Raw genomic sequence first — 12,621 nt, 5'->3', positions numbered from 1 at the left:
GGTTGCATGAGTCTCTGTGCGCTGTAAAGACATTAATAGGTGGTGTTTGATTCTTCTAGGTTCTTGGCGGTGGTGCCCTCGCTGGCTGACAGCTCTGAGTCCGTTTCAGGCCAGAGACCCAACACCAGCGTGGAACAAGGGTACATCCACCTTCACATCATATCATTTTTATAAATAATAGATTCTGACCTCTGTAGTTAAGTCTCAACACAATGACTCTACAAACGTAAAATCACGAGTGCATGATTAATAAAAGTCCACTGAGCTGTTTAAACGACTCATCCTCTCTGTCCTGGTTTGTGTCAGATCTGGACTTCTCAGCACGCTGGTTGGTGAGAAGTCAGTGACTCAGAGATGGGAGGTAAGAACCTGAATTTGTTAGTCTGACTTCAGATTTGAAGTAAAGCACACGGCTCAACAACATGTGTTTGTGTGCATTTGTTCTGTAGCGAGGAGAGATCAGTAACTTCCAGTACCTGATGCATCTGAACACCCTGGCCGGACGCTCCTACAACGACCTGATGCAGTATCCGGTGTTCCCCTGGATCCTGGCCGATTACGACTCAGAGGTGCCTGAAGATTTTATCTGCTGCTGTTTTAATGTTTCCGTGTCCACAACAGAAAATACCCCAGTTTTGATATGAATGCCACCGGGGGCAGTGCGGTGATTTCATGATGTTTGGGTTGCTTTTGGTCACCAGGAGCTGGACCTCACCAACCCAAAGACATTTCGTAACCTCGCCAAGCCGATGGGCGCCCAGACTGACACCCGGCTAACGCAGTACAAGAAGCGGTACAAGGACTGGGAAGACCCCAACGGTAAGGAAAGGAGACCATCAGATAACGTTTCTCTGTGAGCAGATATGTGTGTTAATATCATCTACAGACTTTTAGTACCACAAACTCGCTATGTGGGTCCTCCTGCCTACAGGAGAGGCCCAGAAAAAACATGCAGAGTGAACTGAACCTGAGCTGTCGTCACCCACCCAGCAGACGGGTGGGTGACGACTGTCTCAGACCCAGTGGGATTAGACTGTAACCTGCCAGCTCCTGAATGTGTGATGCTTCCTGCACCAGCATATTTTTTGTTGGAGTCATGTATAACATTTATTTAGATTTATTTCTGTACTAAATATGAAATTAAAAAATACATGGTACTGGTCTATATCATTAAGCTCTTTTTGCCTTGCCAGGTGAAACCCCGGCGTACCACTACGGCACTCACTACTCGTCAGCCATGATTGTGGCCTCCTACCTGGTCCGGATGGAGCCCTTCACACAGATTTTCCTCAGACTTCAGGTTTGACGAGTTTCGACTCTACTGACAGTTCAGCTTGAAAACTAAAACATGTAATACAACTCCAACCCTCTATTCCAGGAGGGGTTTTTAAAAGTTATATATAGTTACATTTGATTTACTTATATTTTTTTTACATATTTTGCAGAATCAAGTCTTTCATTATAAGTTCTATTTTATTTGTTTAATTCAACTTTATTTCCAACTTTATATAGAAAAAGCTAAATGTCTTAGTTCCCCTCTTCTTGTTTAACTTGTTATGCCCCATAAAAGAGCAAGTCAGAAAACTCCAGAGGACAGTGAAACCACATTAATAACACAGTACTGGTATTGTTATTTTTTTGTTTGCTGGGCTCTCTTTGCATTTCCTGGGAGTTGTGCCTTCTCTACTTTTAATTCGTAGAAATAATTCTTTTTGGGGGCTAAAGTGTGTCTTTGTGTGAATAACAGGGAGGACACTTCGACCTGGCTGACAGGATGTTCCACAGCGTTCGTGAAGCCTGGCTCTCTGCTTCCAAACACAACATGGCCGACGTCAAGGAGCTCATCCCGGAGTTCTTCTATCTGCCCGAGTTCCTGCTAAACTCCAATAACTTTGACCTGGGTCAGTATCAGAGTCACAGCTGATCGAAGCACTGTTTAAAAACTGACTGGGATCGTTCACTGCTTTGTTATTAATGCTTTTTCTTTTGCTTTTCATGCACCAGGTGCCAAGCAGAATGGGACCAAACTGGGTGACGTCATTCTCCCAACCTGGGCTAAGGGCGACCCCCGGGAGTTCATCAGAGTCCACAGAGAGGTAGGAGATCAGCTCTTCTTGGCTGGTTTTACTCTGAGTGATTTTGAATCCGCCCTCACGGTCGACGCGTCCTCTGTCCCGGCTGCAGGCGTTGGAGTGCGACTACGTATCGGCCCACCTCCACGAATGGATCGACCTGATTTTCGGCTACAAGCAGCAGGGCCCTCCGGCTGTGGAGGCGGTCAACGTCTTCCACCACCTCTTCTACGAGGGTCAGGTGGACATCTACAACATCAACGACCCGCTCAAAGAGACGGCCACCATCGGCTTCATCAACAACTTCGGACAAATCCCCAAACAGGTCAGACAGAAGCGTGTTCATTTTAACCCTTTTCTAAGGAGGGTGGATCCTCTTATTTTACCTGATCTGGTTCCTGTTACATTACAAACATCGATGCATTACAGACTCATTTAACGTGCTGTATACTACGGTTGGTTTCTTGCCTTTAACTGGGTTTGAGTAGATGTTGAAATCTCGCTGTCGAATCATTGGTCGTTGATGTTTGTGTTTCAGCTGTTCAAGAAGCCCCACCCTCCTAAACGGGTACGCAGTAAAGCCAACGGCGACGTTGCCGGCGTTCCTCCGAGCTCCAACAGCGACAAGATCTTCTTCCATCACTTGGACAATCTCAGACCTTCTCTTGCACCAGTTAAAGGTACGCACGCACATCATGTGGTCAATTAATTGCTCACAGTGTTGCTCAGTAAACAGGATGCATGCGCTACTGATTGCTGTGTAAACAAAGCTTTGTGGGGTCTGTTTGCGAATACAAGGTGTGTAACTCCTTTAAATTCACACTTCTTCGTGCGTGCGCGTTGTTTTCCAGAGCTGAAAGACCCTGTGGGACAGATTGTGCCCACTGACAAGGGCATCCTCGCTGTAGAGCAAAACAAAGTTCTGGTTCCTCCCACCTGGAGCAAGACCTTTGCCTGGGGTTACGCCGATCTCAGCTGCCGCCTGGCTAACTATGACTCCGACAAGGTCAGTAGTGAGAAGTTATCCTGACAGCCAGTTCCTCATAGGTTTAAACTACTCAAACACCTTTTTATCTCCAGGATGTAGTCTCTATGTGTGAGTGACCCCCATCCTTTTTTTTTTTTATAATTCAAGTATTTATTAGATTTTGCATTTTATAACAGCAAATACAGAGATGCAACAACCAAACGCAAGAAGCAAACAAACAAAAACAAACAAACAAAATAAATAACTAAAAAAATAAATAAATAAATAAATAAAAATAAAAAACAAACAAACAAACAAACAACAAAAAAAACACAACGAAACAAAACAAAAACAGTGAGGTTTTAACATATGTTGTATTAAACTCAAATGTCCAAGTCAGGTAGACATGTAGGTGCAAAAATTGTCCCACTGTTCCAGCGCAGCTTCTGTCACATGATGTATTTTTCCCAGCATCTTTTCGCATGCAACATTCCCAATCATTCTATCTTTCCACATTTTAAGCGTTGGAATATGAGAGTCCTTCCAGTGTTCCAAAATGACACGGGCACATGTTACCAATGCAGTACTTAACACTCTAAACTGGTGTTTACTTAATTGCGGCACCTCTCCTTTGTCTCCTAGTAAACATAATTTAGGTGATCTGGGTAGGTTACAAAGTGTCCCCCCCTGCAAATAATTCAGTACAGTGTTCCAAACTGGAAAAACCAGTGGGCATTCCCGGAGGGCATGTATCAGAGTACCTTTGGCTTGTTGGCATTTCCAACACAAGTCATCTCTACCAATCCCCATTCTATACAGCCTTGAAGGAGTATAATAGTATCTGTTAAGAATTTTGTATGGAATAAATTTTCCCCTGGCTTCCCTAATGTATAATCCATTGTTCGACAATATAGAATCCCATGTATCTTCATCCATTGTACGCCCTAGATCCCTTTCCCATACTTTTAGTGACCCCCATCCTTTTACAGATGTTGTGTTTGCCGACTTCTTTTCTCAGTAATTGTGGATTAAGTTCACCTAATTTAAAAATGAGCCACTGTACGTGTTTGCTACTCGTTTCACCTTGAGGATTCCTAGTAAACGTGGAAAAAAGTAAAGGCACCGTTTCCCCCTGCTGGTGTTTCACTAAAAATGCATTTTACATGAGATCTGCAGCCATTAAAGAAGCTTTTAAATCACTAAAGCTACATCTGATTTGTACTGTATATATTCTGTTTTCCTGCTGGCAGCTAGAAAGAAGACGTTCTTCAAGCTGAAACAGATTTAGATTTTAATTTGGTGACACTTTCTCATGCTCAGAAGCACCTTTTCATGTCTGACCCCAGCTGGGGTTTGCAGCTGGTTTTCTCCTGCCTGTTTTCTCAGTTTGTTGCCTCGTTGCTGCGTGTCTGCAAGAGTATTTGTCTAGACCCCAGACGGTGTCGTGATAGATAATTGGGAGGTGTCCTTCCTCTCTTACAGCCGCCTACATCATTACAAATACTCAGCTTCACCTGACTCAGTTGATGCCTCTTGTTTAAATGCATCAGAATGAATAACCAATGAATGGAAAGCTTGAAGATAACAGTCCCGAGAACAGAAGCTGTTACTGTCGTGGATCTTTTCAGTTTTCCACAAACGGATTTGAATGCTCCATCTTGTTTCAGGCGCTGGTGGTGTACGAGTGTCTGTCAGAGTGGGGCCAGATCTTCTGTGCCATATGTCCAAACCCAAAGCTGGTTATCACCGGCGGCACCAGCACCGCCATCTGTGTGTGGGAGACGGGAACCTCAAAGGAGAGGGCAAAGTCACTTACGCTCAAACAGGTAAATGAACACAAAGAGACGCAGTGCAGGTTCGTGCAGCAGCTGCACTTCAGTCATCAAACTTTAAATTATCCTAAAGCAGAAAACATTTATAGAAACCTGGCAGCACTCTCAACTGTGCGAGGTCCAACCAATCAGAAGGCTAGGTCAAAGCTGAACACGGTGTGCTTCAGAGGAAGGATAGTGGACTGTTTCTCCTGTGACTGCCAAAGTTCATCAATGACAGCTTAATCCTTGTAGGGTTTAATTAGTTTGACCCATGAAATTAGTTTGATGGGTTCGTGTTTCTGCTGAGTTCATTCAGCACAAACGTTAATCCGCAGACTTTAATCTCCCCGCACACTAATGAAACGAGGAAATCCTGCATGTTAAGGTGTTTAAGTTTCTTGATGCCATTGCGTCTCCCGTGTCGTGTGATATCTTAGGCGCTGCTTGGCCACACGGACGCCGTGACGTGTCTGACGGCGTCTTCGGCGTACCACATTGTCGTCAGCGGCTCACGGGATCGAACTTGCATCATCTGGGACCTCAACAAGCTCTCCTTCGTCACGCAGCTCAGGGGGCACCGAGCGCCCGTCTCGGCTCTGTGCATCAATGAGCTGACGGTAAGTTTGTCCTCCGTCACACGTGGAACAGAGAAACTGTGGGTGTAGTTTGGATCGTTTACGACACGACGTGTGTTTGTGTTTGCACAGGGGGACATCGTGTCCTGCGCGGGCACCTACATTCACGTGTGGAGCATCAACGGCAGCCCCATCGCCAGCGCCAACACCTTCACTGGCCGCAGCCAGCAGATCCTCTGCTGCTGCGTGTCGGAGATGAACGAGTGGGACACGCAGAACGTCATTGTCACCGGGCACTCAGACGGCGTTGTGAGGGTGAGCTCGCGTGGATACACATCCCTCTTTAAGTTTATTAGTCGCTTGTTACAACTCAAACACGTGTTTTCTGTGCTGTTATAAAATGAGTAACAGTCGAGCATTATAACGACAGAACGCTTGTCATTTTTTTCACTTTTTAACTCTAAAAATATTAAATATTGTCTGTGTTATTGTGTAAACACTTACACTATTGTGTACTTCACACACATGAAGAGATGCCAAACTGCCTTTCATTGTTTTTGCAACAATGACAATAAAGAGCTATTCTATTTTATTCTATTCTATAAAAGTATTCCTTGTGCTAAATCTCACAGTTTTGGAGAATGGAGTTCCTCCAGGTACCAGAAACACCTGCTCCTGAGCCTGTAGAGCCAGATGTGCCTGACTGCTGCGCTGACGAGAAGATTGGTGAGTCCTAATAGAAATAAATGAGCTCATTGGAGCTGCTAGATTGAGTCATCAGAACACAAATCACACAATGCATGTCACTATAAAAAATGTAGAAAGGTACAAACTTATCTTGGTCTCACAGAGGGCGGTGAGAGTCACAATGGTGATGATGACAGCAGTGAGTCGGATGCAGACGAGCCCAGTCTGAGCCAAGAGCCCAGAGCGCCACGCAACCCCTCGACAGGTGGAGGCAGCCAGCCGGGTAGCACCGTCCACAGACCCAGAGGTACTTAGATATAAGTTCGTGTTCATGGGGCGATTGTGACGATCGCTCAAGAGTTGGGAGTTTGCCTTGTAATCGGAAGGTTGCCGGTTCGAGCCCCGACAGTCTCGGTCGTTGTGTCCTTGGGCAAGACACTTCACCCGTTGCCTACTGGTGGTGGTCAGAGTGCCCGGTGGCGCCAGTGTCCGGCAGCCTCGCCTCTGTCAGTGCGCCCCAGGGTGGCTGTGGCTACAATGTAGCTGCCATCACCAGTGTGTCAATGTGTGTGTGAATGGGTGGATGACAGGTTGTGTAGAGCAATTTTTTTACACACCACTTCAGCCAAAGAACCAATGAGCACACACTGATCACCTAATGGGTCGTTGTGCTCAAAGTCAAGGTCACAATTGTCATTTTACCGACAATAACCTGTGAATTTTGATGGGCGTCAGCTGGATGAGCTACTGTGCTAATAACATTCTGGTTTTTAGATGGAAGGACCAGCTGTGCATGGCCCCAAAACATGAGAAAGGTCTTCACATTTCTGTAGATGAGAAAGAAAGCTGGATTAGTACAGCTCCCAGCTGGTGAACAAACCTCCCTGAGCACAGACCAGCTGTGTTAAAATCTGAATGAGCACACATTCAGATCCAGAACTAACACTAAAATTATCTTACGTGTAAGCAAAGCACAACACATGTTCACTTGTTTGCTACTGGAGTGAACAGCTCGCACTATTGTTAAAGGCGTAGCAGCGTTTTGCCCTCCATTGTCTATGTCAGTCAGACTGAAATCAGTCAATGAGGACATTCAGATTGAAAGATATCTCAGTTTCTGTTGTCAGGCAAGAGCAAAAAACTAAAACTTAAATCTTATCATCGGTGTCAGCTGAACTGTGGTGAGCAGCATGTGCTGCGTTGCTCTCATTAGCTGCTGCGCTCTGATGCTCACTTCCTGAAGAGCGTGAGATCAGCAGCGGCTCCGCTGTGAGGCTGAAACATCGAATCCAGAATCTCTGGTCATAGAAATAGAGCAATAATACGACCGCTGTAGATTACCAACACTGATGTTTGTTTTTACTTGTTAATATAAGAACCTTAGTTTGATAAAAGTTATTGTTCCTGCTAATTTTCCATTGATTAATACCCTTAAGGTCCGTCGGCCCGAGCAGGAGCATCTTGGTCGATGGACAGCGGCTCTGACGATTCTCACCGCTGGTCAGACACCCTCAGCATCGACGAGAAGGACGGATTCGTGTTTGTAAATTACTCTGAGGGCCAAACTAAAGGTGCTCACCCAGCTCACTCAGGCCAGGGCTCAGTGCCTCAGCCGCTGCATCCCTCCACCATGGAGGCACGGACATATAACCAGCTCAGGGCAGGTGGGTGTCCAGCAGCTGCAAAAACCACGCTGTGTTTTCATGTTCTAAGTGATTATTCTGCCATTGAAGGGGAGACGACAAATAGATAGGATTAGTCTGCTGATCTAATGACTCACGTTAAAATGTTGCTAGTTAAGTGTTTGTTTTTGTGCGTTCACAGGCTACAGATGGGAGCGCCAGCTGGTCTTCCGGAGTAAGCTCACCATGCACACGGCTTTTGATCGCAAGGACAACGCTCACCCAGCCGAGATCACTTCCCTCGCCATCTCCAAGTAAGAGAGCCGGGTCGAACCAAACCGACAAACAGGAAATGAGTTTCTTTTTGTAAACGCTCGTATTCCTTTGGCACATCTGAAGAATGTCTTGTTTTGAAAATATATTATTCAGTCCAAGCAAATATTTTTGAAAATAAGATATGAAATTGTTTTGTTTTTCTCTTTCTTCCCTCCCGCTTTGGGCTTTCCTCTCTCCAGGGACCACAGTAAAATCCTGGTAGGTGACGGCCGTGGCAGAGTGTTTAGCTGGTCGGTCAGCGACCAGCCCGGCCGTTCGGCAGCAGACCACTGGGTGAAGGACGAGGTGGTGGACAGCTGCTCCGGCTGCACGGTTCGCTTCTCGCTTACTGAGCGACGCCACCATTGTAGGAACTGCGGACAGCTCTTCTGCCAGAAGTAAGATCATTATTCTGCAGTTTTTCCACCTAAGCATGCTTTTATATGTCATTGTCATATCAGAAAGTGTCAGAACAAAATACCATTATAGGTATAAATAAGTATATCCAGACTCAATGTAAGTTTCAGAGATGCAAAATTAACCATTTCTTCTGGTACCAGTATCAGCACACTACCAGTACATAAATTCTAATTAAAGTTCTTGAAGTTTTAATGGAAGTAACAGTGCTTACATGCTTTAACCCACACAGGGATTTTTTTTTATTGCACTTCATTTTTTTTTACCTCAGCCTTGTCAGATTTTGGCTCTGGTGTTCCTCAAGGCTCGATCTGGGGTCCTTTGTGTGTTTTTGCTGTGCACGCTACCATTGCACAGCAACAGGCTGTGCATTTTGCAGCTCACTTTTTCCAAGTTTCACTATCTCCAGCAATCACCCGCTGGAGGTTGCCAAGGGGTTGCTGTCAAGTCTCTGGGCCTCTCTGAGGTTTCTGAGATCTTATGCAAATAAAATATTTCATTCTCTGATTTTGTGTGAGTTTAAAAAAGATTATTGGGGTTGTTTGTTTGTTTCTAACGGTTTAAATCATGGCTCACGTCAGTGAATGTGTTAAAATACTCAGCATCATCTTCATTTCTCTTCTGCACTGTGAAAGAAATTCCCCCTTATCTCCCCCCGTGTCACAGGTGCAGTCGCTTCCAATCAGAGATCAAACGGCTGAAGATCTCGTCACCTGTGCGTGTTTGTCAGAACTGTTATTACAACCTCCAGCATGAGCGAAGCGTCGAGGACGGCTGCAGAAACTGAGCTCCACGTCCACCCGCCGCCAGCCCCAAAACAAGCCCCTCCTGAGGACCCGGGAAGCATTTCATTCCTCTATCCGACTTCCCTCTGCATCTCCCGAAACTCCTTCCCCTTTAAACCCTCAGTAACCACGTGCACTGTACCGCACTGACAGGGTGTCGCAGGAGGGAGCGACTCAAGTACGGCGGCGGAGCTCAGCAAAGGAGAAAGGATGTGAACGAGGACAACAGGTCACAAAGAACATGGAAAGAAACTCAGTCCCCACTTTTACCACCGGCACTCACCTGGAGCGGAGGGAAAAAACGCAGCACGCACGAATCAGTCATCCACCATCTTTGCTTAGAGATCGAGAAACAGGCAAAACTCCTTCAGCTTTCACAGCAGGATGATAAAAGACAAAAACTTGTTGATAGTGTAAATAGGTATCACGGCCTTTTTAACTCTAAAAGGAGCAAACACAGAACAAAAGATAAGGTCAATGAAGTAAAAAGAAATGCCTGTAACATAGCGTTGTGACTAACCACTCCTGGCTTTAAAAAAACAGAAAAACGATTGTGTGTAGTCTGCGTCACGAGTCACAGCGAGAGTAACACGGAGGGAGGGAGATGAATGTCCATAATTAATGTCTCTGGGTTGACCGTACTAGTGGGTCTAGTTATGCAAAATGACTTCTTTATAATTTCCCGATCGTTTTGTTGTTTACAGACCTGTGATTTATTCTGAGTGTCAAACCGTCGCCACGCGGACAGAGAGGTTGACTCTCTGATTGTCGTTTCCTCTTTTTTATTGCCAAACTGTTTTCTCGTGTCAGTTATGATGTTTAATTTTTAACATGTCATCTGTTCAGTCCTTTTTTCCCATTTGGAGATTATTTTTTTTAATTTTAGTTACTGCTGCTTTCTGAAGACTACAAACTTTATCGTGTTCAGTTTGACTTTGATCTTTCTTGTTAGAACCATATCACTCCTTTCATTTTGTGGTTCCTTCGGCATTATTATAATTTGTTATTAAGAGAGAGAAAAAAATCGGGTTCATCTTGTGTAAAAAGGTTAAAAGTAACGCACATGCGTCCCGTAACTGCACATTTAGCGTCCATCGTGTCCTTTCTTTTTTGACCGTACAGCTTTAAAGCAGCTTCTTGAATGCACACTATAAAGGGACTTCCTCATGAACTGTGTTTTGTTTTTTTATTTATAGTGTTGGTTTCTATTGAGGATTTGCTGGATTTTTACTCCCCTGTGGCATTATCACAGCAGCTCTCAACACTCGTTATCCTCACTCGCTGGAGCTGCAGCCAAGCACCTTTTTAAAGAGATGTTTCAGAGTATATGTGGACGTTGGAGGAGGTGTAAATAGTCACGTAGGCCGTTGGACTTTTAATAAATCTTGGCGTGTTTTGTCTTTAAAGGTAAAGACTAGGCCAGACAGACTTGCAGAGTATTCTTGCTTCGCTTTTCTTTAGCATATTTTACAGTTGGGTAAAGCTGCAGGAGAGCGAGTCTGTAGGTTTCTTTTCCTACCATTATATCAGTGCTATGACTTCATATTCCATCCTTGTTGCTCCTGCAGTGGATTTTGATGTGACACTTTAGACTGAGAGCATAAAATGAACCTCGTGCCCTTCAGTTCTTGACGTTAATAAACCTTTTGACTTGATCTAACTTGATTGTAGAGTTGATTAATTTAATGTTTTTCAGACGTCTAAATTCATTTGCAGCTTAACTGTTTAAATGTAAAAGGACTTGGATTGTTGCACTAACATAACACGGGACAAACTCAAACCTATGGGGTGTCATTTGTGCCATCAGATTAGTGACTGTCACTTTAACAGTGACCAAAGAACCCCAACAATCAGATGTGACTCCCTGTGAGCAAGAACTTGGCGAAAGTGGAAAGGAAAAACTCCCTTTTACCGGAAGAAACCTTCAGCAGAACCAGGCTCAGGGAGCAGCGACGGTTATCTTATTACTTGAGACCAGAAATTAAAATGACTTGATTCTTCATTTCATCTGAAAAGGCAGAATGTGAAGTACTCAAAGGAGTTCAAACACTATAAAAACATGTTTCTCTGCCCCGCTGAGACAGCGATATCAGAGGTTTTATCTGCTTTCATATTGTTGAATGTAACTTGATCTTTTGACAACACAAATCCATGTTTGGCTCTTTCTGCGTTAAAGACCGCACATCTCCTCTCCCCTCACTCGGTTTGTGGTTCTGTGGGCAAACTGTGCATTCAAGAGCTGCTTTCTTTCTTTCTTTGTACGTCCCACAAGTCTTCAGGCATTTAATGTTCACCCTCACCGCTCCTTGTAATAATAATAATATGCACTCATGTTATTGTCCTCCTTTATATCATTCTGCCTTTCTGTACTGTAACTTAGCGTGCAATCATGCCATCCAGCTGAAACGGCCGAGTCGGCTTCTATCAATCGAGGATTCCTTTTGCACCTTCACGTGTACAAAAAGAGGAAAAAAACAGTCAAGTTTTTATCGAATGCAGATTTTCGTTTTAACTGAAAGGTGCATTTCACAGCGGATAAATGAACTGTACAAAGTATTTATGCAATTATAACTGGGTTTAGATTTTCTTTTATATATAATTATTGTGATTTCAGCAAGTTTTGTTACTTGTTGCATGTCTATTAACACAGCTGACTTTCTGTGTCAGTGCATTGTACATGTTTGGCATTAGATTATCTCTCTTTTTTGCTGGATTTATTCTTTTTTTGTTTTTCTTTGAGGCATTGTTTGACCGGTCATACCGAGCGACAGGTTTGTGTACAAAGCCGCAGATCATGACCCCGACTCTGGGTGGACTTTTGTACTCTTTATGGGGGAAAAAATAATTAAGGATTAATCGAAAGCAAAAAAAGAAAGGAAAAAAAAAAAAAGGAGAAATCTGGATTATTTTGGTGGTCTTGTATTAGACTGCGTTACTACAGTATCTGGTGTGCAATCTGTAATAGCTGAATGTTCCTTGTATATTTGTGTTCACTACATCCTACGAGAGAAAAAACCCACAGTAGAGTAACCTCCCCGTCCCAAAATGTTACAATAATGCAATAGATCTGGTACTTATTCTTTTTCATTTCATTTCAATAAAAAATTGCTGTTTCCCACCAAAGGCATTTGCTTCGTTTCTAAGTTACAGCAACGTCTGAGCTTCTTAACATTTAAAAGATTTAATGACCCTACGCATCCATGACACGCTACTTTCACAGAGGTTAGACAGATCAGTCAGGTTTTTCTTTTTCTACTTTTGGTTCTGTGTGATGTCAGAGGGAGAGGATATGCCTAATATGGTCATGTATTAGGCTACGTTCACACTGCAGGTCTTAAAGCTCAATTCCGATTTTTTGATCAAATCC

The 12,621-nt window shown here is 44.0% G+C and overlaps 1 protein-coding gene across 8 annotated transcripts in view; it reads left to right on the top strand.

The window, feature by feature from the left end:
• wdfy3 (WD repeat and FYVE domain containing 3) overlaps positions 1-12,377 on the top strand; it is a 121,012-nt gene extending 108,635 nt beyond the window's left edge. For all 8 annotated transcript variants that reach the window (XM_085295541.1, XM_085295540.1, XM_085295543.1 and 5 more), the window contains 19 exons: positions 60-140; positions 307-361; positions 450-569; positions 702-819; positions 1,194-1,300; positions 1,748-1,901; positions 2,005-2,096; positions 2,185-2,397; positions 2,611-2,752; positions 2,924-3,078; positions 4,707-4,865; positions 5,291-5,470; positions 5,561-5,743; positions 6,061-6,154; positions 6,279-6,422; positions 7,552-7,779; positions 7,940-8,051; positions 8,253-8,450; positions 9,136-12,377. In XM_085295541.1, the coding sequence (XP_085151667.1) occupies positions 60-140; positions 307-361; positions 450-569; positions 702-819; positions 1,194-1,300; positions 1,748-1,901; positions 2,005-2,096; positions 2,185-2,397; positions 2,611-2,752; positions 2,924-3,078; positions 4,707-4,865; positions 5,291-5,470; positions 5,561-5,743; positions 6,061-6,154; positions 6,279-6,422; positions 7,552-7,779; positions 7,940-8,051; positions 8,253-8,450; positions 9,136-9,256 (2,656 nt within the window). In that variant the 3' untranslated portion in view covers positions 9,257-12,377. The remainder of the gene's footprint in view (positions 1-59; positions 141-306; positions 362-449; positions 570-701; positions 820-1,193; positions 1,301-1,747; positions 1,902-2,004; positions 2,097-2,184; positions 2,398-2,610; positions 2,753-2,923; positions 3,079-4,706; positions 4,866-5,290; positions 5,471-5,560; positions 5,744-6,060; positions 6,155-6,278; positions 6,423-7,551; positions 7,780-7,939; positions 8,052-8,252; positions 8,451-9,135) is intronic.
• The last annotated feature ends 244 nt before the right edge of the window (positions 12,378-12,621 follow it).

The sequence above is a fragment of the Mchenga conophoros genome, linkage group LG12, assembly GCF_057382185.1.
Source record: "Mchenga conophoros isolate Kocher_MC1m ecotype Shallow Benthic linkage group LG12, M_conophoros_male_GT1.1, whole genome shotgun sequence".
NCBI lineage: Eukaryota > Metazoa > Chordata > Actinopteri > Cichliformes > Cichlidae > Mchenga > Mchenga conophoros.
The sequence above is the reverse complement of the archived record's forward strand: the minus strand, read 5'-3'. Positions and strand labels throughout refer to the sequence as shown.